At 43.0% G+C, this 19604-nt stretch overlaps 2 protein-coding genes across 3 annotated transcripts; one reads left to right on the top strand and one right to left on the bottom strand.

Annotated features, from left to right (window-relative positions):
• Positions 1 to 5340: 5340 nt before the first annotated feature.
• supt4h1 (SPT4 homolog, DSIF elongation factor subunit) lies at positions 5341 to 7008 on the bottom strand. Its single transcript, XM_035760148.2, has 5 exons — positions 6800 to 7008; positions 6432 to 6538; positions 6280 to 6335; positions 5962 to 6015; positions 5341 to 5738 (listed from the first exon to the last, which is right to left on the bottom strand). Exons 1-5 carry the CDS (start codon positions 6866 to 6868, stop codon positions 5671 to 5673), a joined length of 354 nt encoding a protein of 117 aa, XP_035616041.1. The 5' UTR covers positions 6869 to 7008; the 3' UTR covers positions 5341 to 5670.
• A 2007-nt stretch (positions 7009 to 9015) lies between these two features.
• hsf5 (heat shock transcription factor family member 5) lies at positions 9016 to 13308 on the top strand. Of its 2 annotated transcripts, XM_035760149.2 has the most exons (7): positions 9020 to 9317; positions 9658 to 10179; positions 10352 to 10672; positions 10795 to 10892; positions 11038 to 11475; positions 12095 to 12237; positions 12800 to 13308. In XM_035760149.2, exons 2-6 carry the CDS (start codon positions 9666 to 9668, stop codon positions 12227 to 12229), a joined length of 1506 nt encoding a protein of 501 aa, XP_035616042.1. In that variant the 5' UTR covers positions 9020 to 9317; positions 9658 to 9665; the 3' UTR covers positions 12230 to 12237; positions 12800 to 13308. The 2 variants fall into 2 exon arrangements, with proteins under 2 accessions (XP_035616043.1, XP_035616042.1); XM_035760150.2 differs by lacking the exon at positions 12800 to 13308 and having other exon boundaries at positions 9016 to 9317; positions 12067 to 12215.
• The last annotated feature ends 6296 nt before the right edge of the window (positions 13309 to 19604 follow it).

Below are 19604 nucleotides of genomic sequence, written 5' to 3'. Positions count from 1 at the left end.
GTCTGTCATGTGAGAGGAATGAAAGAGGTGGTAGCATGGTGTTGGGTGTGTCTGTCATGTGGAGGAATGAAAGAGGTGGTAGCATGGTGTTGGGTGTGTCTGTCATGTGTAGAGGAAGGAAAGAGGTGGTAGCATGGTGTTGGGTGTGTCTGTCATGTGTAGAGGAAGGAAAGAGGTGGTAGCATGGTGTTGGGTGTGTCTGTCATGTGTAGAGGAAGGAAAGAGGTGGTAGCATGGTGTTGGGTGTGTCTGTCATGTGTAGAGGAATGAAAGAGGTGGTAGCATGGTGTTGGGTGTGTCTGTCATGTGTAGAGGAAGGAAAGAGGTGGTAGCATGGTGTTGGGTGTGTCTGTCATGTGTAGAGGAAGGAAAGAGGTGGTAGCATGGTGTTGGGTGTGTCTGTCATGTGTAGAGGAAGGAAAGAGGTGGTAGCATGGTGTTGGGTGTGTCTGTCATGTGTAGAGGAAGGAAAGAGGTGGTAGCATGGTGTTGGGTGTGTCTGTCATGTGTAGAGGAATGAAAGAGGTGGTAGCATGGTGTTGGGTGTGTCTGTCATGTGTAGAGGAATGAAAGAGGTGGTAGCATGGTGTTGGGTGTGTCTGTCATGTGTAGAGGAAGGAAAGAGGTGGTAGCATGGTGTTGGGTGTGTCTGTCATGTGTAGAGGAAGGAAAGAGGTGGTAGCATGGTGTTGGGTGTGTCTGTCATGTGTAGAGGAAGGAAAGAGGTGGTAGCATGGTGTTGGGTGTGTCTGTCATGTGGAGGAAGGAAAGAGGTGGTAGCATGGTGTTGGGTGTGTCTGTCATGTGGAGGAAGGAAAGAGGTGGTAGCATGGTGTTGGGTGTGTCTGTCATGTGTAGAGGAAGGAAAGAGGTGGTAGCATGGTGTTGGGTGTGTCTGTCATGTGTAGAGGAATGAAAGAGGTGGTAGCATGGTGTTGGGTGTGTCTGTCATGTGTAGAGGAATGAAAGAGGTGGTAGCATGGTGTTGGGTGTGTCTGTCATGTGTAGAGGAATGAAAGAGGTGGTAGCATGGTGTTGGGTGTGTCTGTCATGTGTAGAGGAATGAAAGAGGTGGTAGCATGGTGTTGGGTGTGTCTGTCATGTGTAGAGGAATGAAAGAGGTGGTAGCATGGTGTTGGGTGTGTCTGTCATGTGTAGAGGAATGAAAGAGGTGGTAGCATGGTGTTGGGTGTGTCTGTCATGTGTGGAGGAATGAAAGAGGTGGTAGCATGGTGTTGGGTGTGTCTGTCATGTGTAGAGGAAGGAAAGAGGTGGTAGCATGGTGTTGGGTGTGTCTGTCATGTGTAGAGGAAGGAAAGAGGTGGTAGCATGGTGTTGGGTGTGTCTGTCATGTGTAGAGGAATGAAAGAGGTGGTAGCATGGTGTTGGGTGTGTCTGTCATGTGGAGGAATGAAAGAGGTGGTAGCATGGTGTTGGGTGTGTCTGTCATGTGTAGAGGAAGGAAAGAGGTGGTAGCATGGTGTTGGGTGTGTCTGTCATGTGTAGAGGAAGGAAAGAGGTGGTAGCATGGTGTTGGGTGTGTCTGTCATGTGTAGAGGAAGGAAAGAGGTGGTAGCATGGTGTTGGGTGTGTCTGTCATGTGTAGAGGAAGGAAAGAGGTGGTAGCATGGTGTTGGGTGTGTCTGTCATGTGTAGAGGAATGAAAGAGGTGGTAGCATGGTGTTGGGTGTGTCTGTCATGTCTGTCAGAGGAAGGAAAGAGGTGGTAGCATGGTGTTGGGTGTGTCTGTCATGTGGAGGAAGGAAAGAGGTGGTAGCATGGTGTTGGGTGTGTCTGTCATGTGGAGGAAGGAAAGAGGTGGTAGCATGGTGTTGGGTGTGTCTGTCATGTGTAGAGGAAGGAAAGAGGTGGTAGCATGGTGTTGGTGTGTCTGTCATGTAGAGGAAGGAAAGAGGTGGTAGCATGGTGTTGGGTGTGTCTGTCATGTGTGGAGGAAGGAAAGAGGTGGTAGCATGGTGTTGGGTGTGTCTGTCATGTGTAGAGGAAGGAAAGAGGTGGTAGCATGGTGTTGGGTGTGTCTGTCATGTGTAGAGGAATGAAAGAGGTGGTAGCATGGTGTTGGGTGTGTCTGTCATGTGTATGGTGTTGGGTGTGTCTGTCAGGAAGGAAAAGAGGTGGTAGCATGGTGTTGGGTGTGTCTGTCATGTGTAGAGGAAGGAAAGAGGTGGTAGCATGGTGTTGGGTGTGTCTGTCATGTGTAGAGGAATGAAAGAGGTGGTAGCATGGTGTTGGGTGTGTCTGTCATGTGTAGAGGAAGGAAAGAGGTGGTAGCATGGTGTTGGGTGTGTCTGTCATGTGTAGAGGAAGGAAAGAGGTGGTAGCATGGTGTTGGGTGTGTCTGTCATGTAGAGGAAGGAAAGAGGTGGTAGCATGGTGTTGGGTGTGTCTGTCATGTAGAGGAAGGAAAGAGGTGGTAGCATGGTGTTGGGTGTGTCTGTCATGTAGAGGAAGGAAAGAGGTGGTAGCATGGTGTTGGGTGTGTCTGTCATGTGGAGGAATGAAAGAGGTGGTAGAGGGTGTGTCTGTCATGTGGAGGAAAGAGGTGGTAGCATGGTGTTGGGTGTGTCTGTCATGTGTAGAGGAATGAAAGAGGTGGTAGCATGGTGTTGGGTGTGTCTGTCATGTGGAGGAATGAAAGAGGTGGTAGCATGGTGTTGGGTGTGTCTGTCATGTGTAGAGGAATGAAAGAGGTGGTAGCATGGTGTTGGGTGTGTCTGTCATGTGTAGAGGAAGGAAAGAGGTGGTAGCATGGTGTTGGGTGTGTCTGTCATGTAGAGGAATGAAAGAGGTGGTAGCATGGTGTTGGGTGTGTCTGTCATGTGTAGAGGAATGAAAGAGGTGGTAGCATGGTGTTGGGTGTGTCTGTCATGTAGAGGAATGAAAGAGGTGGTAGCATGGTGTTGGGTGTGTCTGTCATGTGTAGAGGAATGAAAGAGGTGGTAGCATGGTGTTGGGTGTGTCTGTCATGTGTAGAGGAATGAAAGAGGTGGTAGCATGGTGTTGGGTGTGTCTGTCATGTGGAGGAAGGAAAGAGGTGGTAGCATGGTGTTGGGTGTGTCTGTCATGTAGAGGAAGGAAAGAGGTGGTAGCATGGTGTTGGGGTGTGTCTGTCATGTAGAGGAATGAAAGAGGTGGTAGCATGGTGTTGGGTGTGTCTGTCATGTGTAGAGGAATGAAAGAGGTGGTAGCATGGTGTTGGGTGTGTCTGTCATGTAGAGGAAGGAAAGAGGTGGTAGCATGGTGTTGGGTGTGTCTGTCATGTAGAGGAAGGAAAGAGGTGGTAGCATGGTGTTGGGTGTGTCTGTCATGTGGAGGAAGGAAAGAGGTGGTAGCATGGTGTTGGGTGTGTCTGTCATGTGTAGAGGAATGAAAGAGGTGGTAGCATGGTGTTGGGTGTGTCTGTCATGTGTAGAGGAAGGAAAGAGGTGGTAGCATGGTGTTGGGTGTGTCTGTCATGTGTAGAGGAAGGAAAGAGGTGGTAGCATGGTGTTGGGTGTGTCTGTCATGTGGAGGAAGGAAAGAGGTGGTAGCATGGTGTTGGGTGTGTCTGTCATGTGTAGAGGAATGAAAGAGGTGGTAGCATGGTGTTGGGTGTGTCTGTCATGTGTAGAGGAAGGAAAGAGGTGGTAGCATGGTGTTGGGTGTGTCTGTCATGTGGAGGAAGGAAAGAGGTGGTAGCATGGTGTTGGGTGTGTCTGTCATGTAGAGGAAGGAAAGAGGTGGTAGCATGGTGTTGGGTGTGTCTGTCATGTGTAGAGGAATGAAAGAGGTGGTAGCATGGTGTTGGGTGTGTCTGTCATGTGTAGAGGAATGAAAGAGGTGGTAGCATGGTGTTGGGTGTGTCTGTCATGTGTAGAGGAAGGAAAGAGGTGGTAGCATGGTGTTGGGTGTGTCTGTCATGTGTAGAGGAAGGAAAGAGGTGGTAGCATGGTGTTGGGTGTGTCTGTCATGTGTAGAGGAATGAAAGAGGTGGTAGCATGGTGTTGGGTGTGTCTGTCATGTGTAGAGGAATGAAAGAGGTGGTAGCATGGTGTTGGGTGTGTCTGTCATGTGGAGGAAGGAAAGAGGTGGTAGCATGGTGTTGGGTGTGTCTGTCATGTGGAGGAAGGAAATAGGTTTTCAATCAAACGTGACAAGAGGATATGTGGTTCTTCTGACCAAAAAATACATCGGCTACCATCCACCTCAACCACGACCTGTTTTTTCCCCTTCATAAAACTACCTCCTTGCACTTCTGAAGCACAGTATCTTTGTCCAAGCAGACAGTATCTTTGTCCAAGTATCTTTGTCCAAGCAGACAGTATCTTTGTCCAAGTATCTTTGTCCAAGCAGACAGTATCTTTGTCCAAGCAGACAGTATCTTTGTCCAAGCAGACAGTATCTTTGTCCAAGGAGACAGTATCTTTGTCCAAGGAGACAGTATCTTTGTCCAAGCAGACAGTATCTTTGTCCAAGTATCTTTGTCCAAGCAGTAATCGGTTTTCTATTAAGATTGCTTTGAGCTAAAATAAATAAATAATAATCGCAATCACCTTATTTTCATGTTATTTCCCAGTGCCCCTTCCAGTTTACAGAGAGCACGAGGATGTAATATGAGTAGTAAAGTGTATTGCTGACCTCTTGTCTATGATTCCCATCAACAGGAGGCAACTTCCTAATAACAAGGCCTGTTGAGCTACACAACGTGGTCTCAATACAGTAACTGGACAACAGCTGACACACGAAGCAGGAACATCAATTAAATCATATCCTGTGAAATGGTTTCAAAATATGTCATTTAAAACTGTCACGGAGGCTGTGAGTCCTTTCATGATCAGAAAATATACTCTTTACCCGATTCATAATGGGGGGGAAAAAAACTGTCAATCTGTCTAGCCAGCTGTATTTGCAGTCAGCTTTGTTTTAGCGATAGAAAAAAACATTGACCTAAATGAATAGTACCAACTCTCAATTGAGGGACTTATCATTAAAGACAACATTCAATCTGATAGCATTTTACTGAACAATACACCGATTAAAAGCAACGTTTCCCGGTTCGCTGAGACCACATTCACAGTAAATGCTCAATCAAAAAAATGAAAACGACACTAAAGCAGTCAGATTGAATCATGGCCTTCAGTCATTTAATGGCTGACCTTTGTAGAAAACACATCAGTTTAGTGTAGCTCGTGACTGCCACCCGATGGACACATTAATTTAAAAGATTCATTCGGGAACCTGTAGTTACACAGCCCCATCGTGTGACTGATTCTATACTGTTACTGGGGGGGTGTAATGATGTCAAGTGAGTTCATTGAAGACCGATGCCAGAGATAAAAATGGTTTTTATAAAAAAAAATGTAGTTTATTATGATAAATACACTCCAGGCTTGTAAATACTATTTTTTATTATAGCATAATATGAGAATGTCTATTCTAGCAGAGTGAACCCATCCCATTGAAAACAAAATCGACACAATACCCAAATTAAACAAGACAGTTCTATGAGACATTACACGTAACGAAAATCAGACTTTGCACTTGTGTTTGGCAAACAGAAAAGACCCATTAGCGACATCAGTCTCCACAGACTGTTTATGGATGTGTTGTTGCACCGTGAGGCTGTGCTGAAGATGACCGTCTGTCCCTGCAGAGAGGTAATGATCAGGCTTATGTCTTAACAGCGGTGTCTCTGGATTTGTAGATCACTCCTCTGCTCTTCAGCTCTCTCACCACCCCTGCAGGACAGAAATAAGAGCAATGTTGAGAGCGAGACACACACACACACACACACACACACAAAGAGACACACACAGTAGATGGGATTCAATGACAGCAGCTTGAGAACCCAAGAGGATTCTGCAGTTTGTTTCCTGATTTTTGAACACATAAGCCAACATTTTCTCAATGGCTCCTATAGTAGATGTTTGAGAAAACACACTGCCTTTGAACGTGACATACCTGGAGGTAACCTCCCTGTCACCGTCACAGCATAGACACCAGGCTTGAAGTTACCTGAACAGGAAAAGAGAAATACAAAACAGCACTAGAACATTATAGGTGGTCCTGTAGGAGTCAGGGCGGACAAGGTACAAATCTGTTGTTCTGTCCCTGAACAGGCAGTTAAACCCACTGTTCCTAGGCCGTCATCGTAAATGAGAATTTGTTCTTAACTGACTTGCCAAGTTAAATAAAAGGTGATATAAAAAAAAAATACTTCAAGGAAACGTTTGAAAGAAAGTAATATACCAACAGGATAACCTATGACAACAAACTTACTGATTCTTTGCCACTTGGCCACCCAGCTGTCCTCGGGGCTCATCTGAGCTATGACCCTGTAAACAGAGATCGAATGCTTTAGCAATTAGCCCACACTTGCTGTCCGGAACTGGCACTAAATCATCAATATGTCATCAAGTAGATAACTTTACCCATCAAACGAGGAACTTGTACACTCGTAGACCATCTCTCGATTCCCCTTCATCTGAAGGTACGACTCACAGTTGTCACAGCCATCATATTCAAACTGGTCAATAGTCTGTGTGGGGACAGGAGAAATATGGATTCAATGAATACACATGGAAAACTGGTTAGCTAGTCATGTTAGCACGTTACACAAACATTTCAGCAAATGTTAAGTTTAATAGATAGTAGCGAGCTTTTTAAAACGTTTTCGTTCGATAAATTGTAAGTAGCTAAGACAACCTCTCAGAGTAAGTTAGGGTCTACAAATGTATGCCACTGCCAGTTGAAGAAAGCAGATGGTCAGCTTTGCTAACGTTAGCTTGCTAGTATTTACCTTCACAAGAGAGCACAGAAGACATGCCCGCAAATGGCGGAGGTCCTTAGGACAAGTTTCCAACGCCATCGAGAAAATAGCAGCTGATATTTGAGAAATATATCTGTAAAAGCTATAAAATAAAAGCTTTTCAAAGAGGTTGTTTTGATTTTCACCGCTGTTAAACTGGCAAGATGAAATAAGTACTTCCGGGTTACGGGTCACAGTTTTTTTTTACGCTTAGTTTTGAGTTTTAATTTCCCGTGCACAGTGAAATGCCTGTCTTGCAATCACTAAAACCAACAATGCAGTAATCAATAACATAGTAGTACAAAAAAATAACATAAGGTATAACAAAAACACACGATAAATAAACATACGAAAAACAGAAAGTAAGTTAGTATAAGGAGTATACTTAAAACATTAGGAACAACTTCCAATGCTTCCAACGGTTGTTTCAAGTTGGCTGGGTGTCCTTTGGGTGGTGGACTGTTCTTGATACACAAGGGAGTATGAGAAACGCAGCAGTTCAAATAAAATAAAATCAGTTCTTGGCACAAACCAGTGTACGTGGCACCTACTACCATACCCCATCTACCATTCCAGTGTTTAATTGCTATATTGCAATTACTTTGCCATGGACCTATTTATTGCCTTTACCTCCCTTATCTTACCTCATTTGCACACACTGTATATAGACTTTTTCTACTGTATTATTGACCATTTTTGGTTTATTCCATGTGTAACTCTGTGTTGCTGTATGTGTTGCTTTATCTTGGCCAGGTCACAGGTGTAAATGAGAACTTGTTCTCAACTAGCCTAAATGCTTAAATAAAGGTGAAGTTAAAAATAAATTAAAAAGGCATTTAAATACTTTGATTGCCCGTTCACCCTCTGAATGGCACATATACAGAATCCATGTCTTCTTTTATGGTATATTGGCGATCATATGATTTTTACCAAAAAAACGAATAAAAAAATGTTTTCAAATTATTATTATTTTTTTTAAATTAAAAAACACTCAAACAACTTTTCAGTTAAAAATAAATAAAACAGATCTGATCCCTATACAGGCTCAACCTGAGAGGGTGGGTCTTCCGGCTCCAGTCCCCAAAATCTTCAGCTGCAGCTACAATAATGTCTAGTTTATTCGACTTCTTTGAGACTTGTACATTTTATAACTGTGGAAATGAACGCAACAAAAATCCACTTTAACACACAAGGTATCTTGTGTCTGGCAGCAAACATTTATTACAGGCTGTGATGCGTCCACTACCACATCTTCACTGGCATCATTTGTTTTCTCAATTATTTTAAATCGCCCCCGCATCGGAGATTCGATTGACCTCTCTAACTTTTGCCACCTCGATTTCCTTCTCCCTTACAGAACACTCCAGGAACTCAGGATCATGATCCCCCACCCCAATTGCAACACTGTCATTATTTTACATACTCTTTCTTCAGTATACTCTGTTCGTCTACACACACTTGAAACATGGCCAAATCCTTTACGATTCTTAGCGGTTTGGGGCTAAAAGCTCTTATGGCGTATCTTCTAATAACCAAGCTTCACATGCGTACTGTAGTTATTTGTTCTTTATTTAAAAAAATAACAGGACCGATAGACTTTCTTCTTTTCTCCATTCACCCAGCGGGTCAGACGCCGGGCACCAACCACTCCAGGAATTCTCTTCAGGTTTTTCCTTTGAAGGGTGCTCTATACCAAAGTTCAAAACACAAAACTTCTGTTGTTCCCATTCTTTTGAGGCCCACTGCAATCAAATCAAATCAAATGTATTTATATATCCCTTCGTACATCAGCGGATATCTTAAAGTGCTGTACAGAAACCCAGCCTAATACCCCAAACAGCAAGCAATGCAGGTGTAGAAGCACAATCTTCCTCTGTTCTTCAGAAATACAATTCATCGAAATAAGACCACTCCTGGATCACTCTTGACAGAATCCATTTCTTCTATCCAGTTCCCCTCACCATCTGACATATCAAAACAGGATTCCCAAATATGCATCTCAACAAGCGCATCCCAACAAGAAGCGATTCATTATCATTGGGGCGGCAGGGTAGCTTAGTGGTTAGAGCGTTGGACTAGTAACCGGAAGGTTGCAAGTTCAAATCCCCGAGCTGACAAGGTACAAATCTGTCGTTCTGCCCCTGAACCCAATGTTCCTAGGAAAATAAGAATTTGTTCTTTAACTGACTTGCCTAGTTAAATAAAGGAAGAAAAAAAAGAATAATTATTAATGACGAAAAAAAAAACGCTAACCTGTGTAAAGTACAAGCTTGCCAGTATATTAAATCGTAATTCAACTGGAGTAATGGTGTCTCTACAAATACACTGAATCTGATTCTGAATGTGTTATAAAAACGGACGTGAACGTACATAGCGCGAGCTTAGTCTTTGATTCATCATCGCGCTCGAGGATGTTGGAACGTTTTTTTTTCGTGGAATTTGAACGGATTCTAAATCAACTGTTCCGGAATAATTTCAACGGTTCTGAGGGAGATTGATCAAAGCTATTGTGTGTTAAACAAGACTACATATAATTACACACATTTACAGAAAATAATCACATTATGAATATTTAGATATATACATTGTAGTTTATTAAACTTCCGTTATTTCCGTTGACTTGCCTTAAAGTACTCGATAACCGTTTAAGCTAGTTTGATAACGAACGAGGAGCTCGCTAACGTTAGCTACAAGTAACGTTACTAAGCTAACGATGTTAGCTAGCAGTTTGCCAATTGAATCGAGAACAAAAAAAAACTATTTAGATAGCTTCTTTAATTAGATATTAATATACACTTGATAAGTTGTCACTGATTTTTTGTATTTTTTTGTTTTGTTTCTCAAAACAGGCGAAAATATGGAGCTCGAAGAGGAACGCCTCACCATCCCCATCAATCCCAACAATTTCCCAGCGAAATTGTGGCGTTTGGTGAATAACCCCAAAAATCGATCGATACGTTGGGATCCCTGTGGTGAGGGTTTGATAATCGACCAGCAGCTATTTGAATCAGAGCTGCTGTCACCCCAGAAACAAACGTTTGACACCACTGACTTTTTCAAAACAACCAACTTTACAAGCTTCAACCGCCAGCTGAATCTTTATGGGTTCAGGAAGGTGGTCCATGGCCCCGGGGCCTCGGAGAAGAATGATGTCTCATCTCCGATGGATGGGATAAAACACCACTTCCACAACCCGAACTTCAAACAAGATCATCCCGAACTGCTGGTGAATCTTAAGAGGCTGACAAGCAAAAACAAGGCGAAGATGGAAGCTGGCCTAGAAGTGAACTGCCGGCCCCCAGCAAATCGTTTCCACCGACTCATGGCAAATGGTGATGGTGGTGAGGAGAGAGTTAAAGTAGATAAAAGAGGTACACTCAAGTTGTCAATCATACCTGTACTTTGTATTTTAAACCAAAATGAGTAGCAACTGTAATTTAATAGCAAATTACTCAAATAACATGTTTTTTGTGCCATAACTTGTGTGCCGTAACTTCTCAGCCATGATACTCATGATATTGCTGTCATTCAATGTTTCCACAGGTTCCATGTTTGTTGGTCAGGTAAAACGACCATCTCCTTACCAACAGTACCACCAAAGCAGAACCCAGCCCATGAAGGACTATGATCGGACCCCTATCCCACCCCGCGGCTGGATCATGGGTCATGGGGATGCCCCCTCCCCCACCACCTTCTACACAGACAAGGGAATCCCCATATCTGTCATCCACCGGTTCCCTTCAGACACTTCCTGCACTGTGCAGTCCAGTCCGACTACTGTGCACATCCAGCAGGGTTCACAAAGCCTGGCAAACAGCTTGATCCCTCACCATGCTCAGTACCGACCTGGATTCTATTCCCCTGGTAACTATAATAAACCATACCATGGAAGCACCCATTAGTTGAATAGAGAAACACTGTGATTTCCTCATAAACAGTCATAGAAGTTTATTTATATACTTCTTGATTGTGTTTGTTTTTTTCAGCATCAGTGTGCCAATGCTGCCCCCCAGGCTCAATGAACTCGGACTGCCATAGTGCCCACCAGACAACTCCCTCATACTCCCATTACAGCTATTACCAGGTAGGTGGGAATCTAACTACTACCCATGAAGCAGCATGTCTGCAAATCTTTCCAGTGGGATCTAGAATTCATATGGGTGAAAATATGCGGAGCATATGAGTCAACATTTCATGCTTGAAATTTATATTTTTAATCCCATTTCTAGCCAAACTGTCCTGTGGGCTTTCTGTATCCTGGCAATCAAAACCAGGACTGGCAGAGCAGTGAAACCCAGGAGACCAAGAAGAGCGATGTCAACCTGGACACAGTCTTCCAGCTAGTGGACGAGTTGCACCACAATTCCCCCAAAATACGCATGGTCAAAGTTGAGACCCCAGAGCGCCAGCAGCCGGTCCTGTCCACCTCTACATCATCAGGGCCCCAGCCCATCACCACCATACACAGCTCCCCTCACACAGTCACTGTCTCCTCCCAGCTTGACTCCTCTTTTAACTCCAGCCCAGTGACTTCACGCGGGCCCATCATTATAGCAGTCCCGGGGAACGTTCCTCCTCAGGGAATAGCCATCACTGTCGGTGGTCCCAAGGCTGAGCAAGCAGTGAAGAGGGAGGACAAACCTGTGTCTGTGGATGCCTATCAGAAGGTAGGCTAGCTTAGTTTTGTAAAAACCTGTGTCTGTGGATGCCTATCAGAAGGTAATCTAGTTTAGCTTTGTAAAAACCTGTGTCTGTGGATGCCTATCAGAAGGTAATCTAGTTTAGCTTTGTAAAAACCTGTGTCTGTGGATGCCTATCAGAAGGTAATCTAGTTTAGCTTTGTAAAAACCTGTGTCTGTGGATGCCTATCAGAAGGTAATCTAGTTTAGTTTTGTAAAAATCTGTCACATGGAGGCTATATCTACCAGAATCAGAATCACTTTTATTTGCCAAGTACATTTACACATACCTGGAATTTGAATAGGTGCTGCCAGAAATAGACAAATGTATGGACAGAGAAATGTACACAAAGTCAACATACATAATTATACAACATATATACAGAAACCATACAACTATAGAGTATAGACTGATTTACAGTGAGGATATACAATTTACAAAACCAGCATATTTTTTACTGTGAGTGGAAAGAGAAAGCAAAAATACTCCGTCCTTATGACTTAGTAATCAACTTAATTATTAAACAGGTATGGTATGGATGGTCATCAGCGGTCCTGATGAGCTCTGTTGTATAATAGGAGATGGATCATGCTGTGATTTCCCCAGTGCCCTGAGGAAGCATCAGAGTACATCACCAAGGTGAAGGAGATCCAGGTGCTGGACTCAGACGTCTGCAGTGTTCTACATGATGTTACTGTCTGCAGCCTCAGCCTGGAGAACAAGCACCAGACAGCAAACTAAATCTCCTGGTAAGACAACTATCTACTTAAACTTCTGCATAATCCTTGCTGCTGCTATCTTGGCCAGGAGTCCCTTGTAAAAGAGATTCTATATCTTAATGGGACTTTCCTTGGTAAATAAAAAAATAGGCAGAGGATCTCCCGATCCCCCGGAGATGAAGATTCATATCAAGTTCAATGCATGTGTTTCTTTACATCCATTTCACGTGCTGGTTTTTGTGGCGCCCCCCGTTCACATTTCTCATTGTGAATCGTACTATGCTATTATATTCAGTTCTGTTTTATGTTGTTAGAATACTATCGTTGTGATCTTGCAGACAATGATTTAGCTTTGATCTAACGTAATTAAACGAGCTTCACCATTCGCTAGAGTAGCCTGTGCGTAAGATAGAGAGTCCTGCACATGCGCAGACGCTGTTGGGACCTTTAGCTGTTGGGAAGAAGGGTCCAGAGAAGTCTGATCCGCAGCTTCTCCGTTTTAATAAAACAATACACAGTCATGTCAACGGTGAGGGATAGATCAGGGGGATCATGACAAAATTAATGTACACATTTTAATTTCATCTTTTAGATCTGAACTTGTTGGTTGAAGTGGCATGCACGCAAGAATGTTGACCATAGTCGGACCAGGATGTCCCAAGTTTTCAGTTTTGCTACTCATGCTCAAGTCTGAATTTGCTGTAGCTTCTTGTTGAAATACGTTTACCTATGTTACTTGTATGTCACTGATAAAGAAATATATATTTTCCTGATAGTACACATATTGGACATTGTACAGAGTTCAGCCCTGTTCTAATTTATTCTTATTTATATGATAACCTTTACAGCATTTTAATTGGCATATGACAGTTTTATTCTGAATGCTTAATCTTGGAATTAATTCATGCATACCAAGATTTATTTGTCATTTTTAGGTTAAAGAACAAGTACCTTTTAATGTTTATTCCTCATTTGTTTTAGTTTGACACCAAAAAGTTTGTCTGTTTTAACCGTTAATTATTTTTTAAATAATTTCTGACTTCTGTACATGATATAATTGGTTTATAATGTTAAAAGATTATTATGATTAAAATGTGATATAATTCAGAGGTTCTTTGCGTTTCATTTCTTGCATCTTGTTGTTGTTTGTATGGAGGCCTCAAAAGTGGGCTACAGTCTACTGGTAAAGGGTCCATTCCGGGATCTTTTATCTATTGAGATGAAAAAGTGACGCCAGGCTGTTACCAGTGTTGTCCGCTGGAGGGCGCCCGGTGTCGTCTGTGTTGGAAGTGCAGCTCCACCCTCGGTGACAGGCAGTCAGCAGGTAGACAGACACAGTCGATGAGATCCCAGGGGAGGGAGACTCGACGAGGCATGCTTCAAGGACTTAGTAAATGTACACTCGTGTCTTTTTGAAACTTTTCGAAATGTGTGTGACCAATATTAGTGTTTTAACGACTCGCGTTTAAGCGATTATACATTTGTTAAAACCTTTATTTTCAGTACCTCTATTTTAATACTGAAGTTTATATTATATTTGTTTAAGCAGCAGCGGGAAGGATCTATTTTCAGAATTGTTACAACTTTCAGACGTGGAACTCGGGGAAAATACTTTTTTGGAGGCTGCCAAGGAGCGAACAGGTTTTAGATGCGTAGCAACTTTAGTGGGCGATAGAAATAATTTTGGCTGCAGAAACGACACGAGATTTATACTCCTAATTAATTAACTAGTTACATGTTAAGTAACTAATGCAACGATTCCATTGGATTAGTTTAACCTTTCAAGAGTCCGGAAATCTCCGTTGTCAACTTTACAGTGGCATTTTTGTCAAAAGATTGTCGCTACGGAGCCTATGAAAGTTACTATTGCATTTTCGTCGTTTACTGTATTGTCGCCTTTCATCGTGGAATCCGTCATATCAACCAACATCAACCTGACTTTGTTCCTCTTGGTTTCTGAAACCCCTGGGTGGGGATATCGTCACAATATCCTATCCAGCGTAAAGAGTCGGGGATTTGCTTTTTAGGTATTTGACAACTTGTTGCATCTGGAGCCCCTCTGCCAGATTTGACTTTTTTTTCTTGCTCTGGAAATGGAATAGCGGTACATTGGATACACTTTGGTTTTAAATCAGGCAAAACTGTAGAATGTCTATAGTGGGTTGGGCACGAATTAAAGTTCAAACATTGTTGCAAAATGTTTATTGAAATCTTGCCAGTGGTTGAAGATTACAAGAGCCGCCGTGTGCCCGGACTGAACCGATCTGTCTATGATAACTTTAACAAGCACGTTGAAAACGAGGACCGGGCCGCTGTTTATCTCATGTAAGGAGCTCGTGCTGTATGTGAACGGTGAACTAAATGTACAGTCTATTCAACTATAAGCGACGCAATTCCAATTATTGATTTGATGTTGTCGAACTTGTGCATGCAATGTTTGGCCTCTCCTGTTAGTGATACCGGTTAACACACATTATCTAAATCTTATCTTATTAGTCTAAGTATGTTATATTTATTTGATGGTTAGCAATTCCATAATTTAGAAGCAAACGTTCAGATTTTTTTCTTATGAGTGAATATGAAGACCACTTTACTTGGCGTGTTTAATAACTGTTTTTACCTGGAACAAACGTTCAAAGCCGGATAAGAATTCATTACAAAATCACAAGACAACACGGCAGTCCGTGAGCCTTAACACTTTGGATAAAACCCTCTATTTCGAGTCGTTTTCACGGGTTTCTACCATTTCTAACCCATAAAGCAGAGGACCAGCGCTGGGCCATATATTTCTTGTCCTGAATCAACATTGGTGGTTACCAGCTTTTGAAGTCCACGATGTACACCCGGAGCCCGCCGCTACAGCCGATCCAATGATCGTTCTCCAGCGGCGACTGGCGGGGCTCTGGCCGTGGCTGCTCATGGCGGCCCTGCAGGTGGTGTTTGGCCAGACGGGCCTGGAGCTGGCGGCGGCCGTCGAGACGGAGCGCTCGGCCCTCAGGGCTGTCATCAAGGTGACACTGCTGAGACCCGAGCCAACGGGGAAACCCATCATTCTGGAAGGGCTGTTTGTCGGAGGGAGCGCCGGCTCTGCAGAGGGGAAGCTCATGCAGGTACGTGTCACGTCATAAAGGTTCCCAGGTCCACCTGATCATATGCCGTGCAATTCAAGTCGAGTGCATACTGGCTACCTTTTCAAGTTTGGCTTTCAATAACTATGTGTTAATACATTTTCCAAAGTGTGGTTATTGGCCTAAAATACCAATATATTTAATCAGTTATGTCACATTGATTCAGTCCGTTGAGATACAGTATGGTGTGTTATAGGTCTGGTAGGCCATTGGACTGTGTCTGGTATAGATGCTGTAAAGTGGTGAATGGAAATGCCATGGGAAAGATGCTTATTTAATACTATTTTGAAGTAAAAAGTACAAATCTGTGTATAATTCTTGGATGGATGTCAACCCCAATATACAGTATGTTCATGTCATCATCACCAATCAACAGCATTCCATTTAAATTTTGCAGTCACTTATTCTAAACCTGAAAAGGGACAACTTCTAAATGTTATGCAGAAAAAACAATCAATACACTATATGGCCATTAAAATGTTCGTTGGAACATGGGCATTAAAATGGTGTTGGTCTCCCTTTTGCTGCATCAACAGCCTCCACTTCTGGGAAGACTTTCCACTAGATTTTGAAACATTGCTTTGGGGACTTCAGCCACAAGAGCTTTAGTGAGGTCGGGCACTGATGTTGGGCGATTCGGCCTGGCTCGCATACAGTGTTCCTATTCATCCCAAAGGTGTTCGATGGGGTTGAGATCAGGGCTATGTGCAGGGCAGTCAAGTTTTTCCACACCGATCCCAACAAACCGTTTCAGTATGGACCTCGCTTTGTCATGCGGAAACAGGAAAGGACCTTCCTCAAACTGTTGTCACAAAGTTGGAAGCACAGAATCGCAGTGGTGGAAAAATAACCCAATTGTCATACTTCAGTAAAAGCTAAGTTAGAAAATGACTCAAGTAAAAGTAAAAGTCACCCAGTAAAATACTAATTGAATAAAATGATCTGTTTTTAAATATACTTAAATATATTTTAGCAATTATATTGACTTTTTATACTTAAAATATCAAAAGTAAAAGTATAAATAATTTCAAATTCCTTATATTAAGCAAACCAGACGGTAGCATTCTCCTGGCATCCGCCAAACCCAGATTAGTCCGTCGGACTGCCAGACAATGAAGCGTGATTCATCACTCCAGAGAACACGTTTCCACTGCACCAGAGTCCAAAAGTGGTAGGCTTTACACCACTCCAGCCGACTCTTGGCGTTGCGCATGGTGATCTTAGGCTTGTGTGCGGCTGCAATGCCATGAAACCCATTTCATGAAGCTTTGACAAAACAGTTCTCGTGCTGATGTTGCTTCCATAGACGGTTTGGAACTCGGTAGTGTGTGTTGCAACCCGGGACAGAAGATTTTTTACACGCTTCAGCTGTCTCCTTCTGTGATCTTGTGTGGCCTACCACTTCACGGCTGAGCCGTTGTTGCTCCTGGACGTTTCCACTTCACAATAACAGCACTTACAGTTGACCGAAGAAGCTCTAGCTGGGCAGAAATTTGCAGAACTGATTTTTTTGAAAAGGTGGCATCCTATGATGGTGCCAAGTTTTAAAGTCACTGAACTCTTCAGTACAGGCCATTCTGGTGCAAATGTTTGTCTATAGAGATTGCATGGCTGTGTGCTTGATTTTATACACCTGTCAGCAACGGGTGTGGCTGAGATAGCCAAATCAACTAATTTGAAGGGGTGTCCACACACTTTTGGGCACGTAGTGTATATCCAAATCAGACTTAAATAACCACATTGTGTGCCTGTTACAATACATAAATCATGATGGATTTGACTTATATCCACTTAGTTAGATCAGATTGGTTGACTATGCCAATCCAACGTCCTTCTAATCCCCCACAGTCTGCGTTCCACTGACGTCGTTACTGAATCTGATTCGCATCAAGAGCACCACAGGCATCATGCCCCTGTTTGAGCTGATGGTTATGGCTTGTTTTAACCATGTTTTCCACCCTGGCTCGCTTGACTTTGGCACGTTCATCTTGGCAAACTGAAGTTAACACTCCCAAACCACCAAAGAACCCCCCCCATAAAACAAACAGGGTTCAATCTCAGGCCAGCTTTTTTTTGTAATCTTGTCGATCTCAGTCACTATAATGTAATAAGTTATTGACCTGCTAGACCTATAATGCTGTCGCTATAGTGGAAGCTGCCTTTGTTATTACTCGTTGTTATGCTGTTTTGTGTGATGACAGAATATCAACATTCTTCCGGAACAATAGTGTTGACATACAATACATATTTCTATTTTTATTGTGTTTCTTCCTGCCTGCCGATACCCTAATGGTTAAGGGGTTAGAGTGCCGACTTCTCCACCCAAACATTTTATCAAGCTGATAGATTTCTAGTTCCCCTAAATTATTAGAGCCAGCCAAGTTCTGAAGTTGCTGGAAAAACTCCCCATTTTAATATTTCATACTGAACACAGGGATTAAACATCAAACAATGCATTCCATGCATGTTCAATAGTCGAGATCAAAAGCTGCATTTAAAAACCGTATATGTATCATTTACTCATGCCCTTACTGGGCAGAATGGACATGCCAAAACCATAGGCATACATGTACAGTACAAATTACAGTAAAGACCACATCTTCCCTCTCCAACTATTCTTCAAGCCAGGCCCCTCACTCTGTGGTGCATAGTTTTTCCACTCTGTGGTGCATAGTTTTTCCACTCTGTGGTGCATAGTTTTTCCACTCTGTGGTGCATAGTTTTTCCACTCTGTGGTGCATAGTTTTTCCACTCTGTGGTGCGTAGTTTTTCCACTCTGTGGTGCATAGTTTTTCCACTCTGTGGTGCATAGTTTTTCCACTCTGTGGTGCATAGTTTTTCCACTCTGGTGCGTAGTTTTCTCATTCTGTGGTGCGTAGTTTTCTCACTCTGTGGTGCATAGTTTTCTCACTCTGTGGTGCGTAGTTTTTCCACTCTGTGGTGCGTAGTTTTCTCACTCTGTGGTGCGTAGTTTTCTCACTCTGTGGTGCATAGTTTTCTCACTCTGTGGTGCGTAGTTTTTCCACTCTGTGGTGCATAGTTTTCTCACTCTGTGGTGCGTAGTTTTCTCACTCTGTGGTGCGTAGTTTTCTCGTTCTCATTTTGATTCTTACATGTATTCGTGTTGTTGGGGAACTAAAGCAAGGCTAAGTCAATGTATTTCCCTAGAGGAAAAGAAAGGGAGGACAGATGAGGTACTGTAGGGTCTTGTCTGTCCTCACTCACCAGGTGCAGGAGGCATTTTGAATGGATAACCAGATGCTGCAGACAGCCTTAATTGATAAGAAAGTACATGGCCTTTTCCATGGGGGAATGTCCAATATTAGACATGGTGGTGAAGAGGAGTACAGTGGATTTTATAAGAAATATATGCTCACCCTACATTTGCTTTAATGTTTGTGTTTGTGTGTGTGTGTGTGTGTGTGTGTGTGTGTGTGTGTGTGTGTGTGTGTGTGTGTGTGTGTGTACACGCTTGCATCCGAATCGTGTGTACACTCTTAGAAAATATGGTTCCAAAAGGGTTCTTCGGCTGTCCCCGTAGGAGAACCCTTTTAAGAACCCTTTTTGGTTCCATTTAGAACCTTCTGTAGAAAGGGTTCTACATGGAACCCAAAAGGGTTCTACTTCGAACCAAAAAGTGTTATTGAAAGGGTTCTCCTATGAGGACACCTTTTTGTCCCTAAGAGTGTATGTGTGACATTGATTCTGGATAACATGTATTTCTAGAGCTGTGTTTCCATAGCAGTGCTGCTGAGAAGATCAGAGGAATCATTCATTTACATTGAGGCAACGAGGCCTTTCTTTCCTTATAACACTGTGTGTTTCTGTGATATGTCACGTTAGATCTGAGCGATAACGTTGGACTTGACCTGGAAGGAGGAGTGCATTACAGTGTGACAGTTTTATTTTTGTAAGAAAGTAGTTTCTAGATTCCTGTTTTACTGAGAGTGCATCCCAAAAGGCATCCTATTCTCCATATTGTCCACAACTTTTGATCAGAGCCCAAAGGACACTGGACAAAGTAGGACAGTTAAGTATATGGCAAATTGGGTGCCATTTGGGCTGCATTCTGGGTCTCTGTTCTACACCAGGTGACAAGGTTGATCAGGGTTGTGGAAGTGATGGCTGACATTACAGTATTTCCCTGAAGGTGTGAAGTGATCGTTAGGCTTCTGACTGCTGTTGTTCACTCAGCTCAATTTACTTACCTGGAGACGATGACAGTTCTAATCCAGCAACGATAAGATCCCTGTTTATTTTTCCTTCAGG

The sequence above is a fragment of the Oncorhynchus keta genome, chromosome 11 (assembly GCF_023373465.1).
Source record: "Oncorhynchus keta strain PuntledgeMale-10-30-2019 chromosome 11, Oket_V2, whole genome shotgun sequence".
Taxonomy (NCBI): domain Eukaryota; kingdom Metazoa; phylum Chordata; class Actinopteri; order Salmoniformes; family Salmonidae; genus Oncorhynchus; species Oncorhynchus keta.
This window is presented reverse-complemented; position numbering and strand designations above follow the sequence as displayed.

Coding starts and splice junctions, on each gene's coding strand:
- supt4h1 (XM_035760148.2), bottom strand. CDS start 6,868: ATGGCGTTGGAAACTTGTCCTAAGGACCTCCGCCATTTGCGGGCATGT. Junction 6,539..6,799: donor TTCTGTGCTCTCTTGTGAAG/GTAAATACTAGC, acceptor GTCCCCACACAG/ACTATTGACCAGTTTGAATA. Junction 5,739..5,961: donor GACAGGGAGGTTACCTCCAG/GTATGTCACGTT, acceptor TCTGTCCTGCAG/GGGTGGTGAGAGAGCTGAAG.
- hsf5 (XM_035760149.2), top strand. CDS start 9,666: ATGGAGCTCGAAGAGGAACGCCTCACCATCCCCATCAATCCCAACAAT. Junction 10,180..10,351: donor AGTTAAAGTAGATAAAAGAG/GTACACTCAAGT, acceptor ATGTTTCCACAG/GTTCCATGTTTGTTGGTCAG. Junction 10,673..10,794: donor ACCTGGATTCTATTCCCCTG/GTAACTATAATA, acceptor TGTTTTTTTCAG/CATCAGTGTGCCAATGCTGC.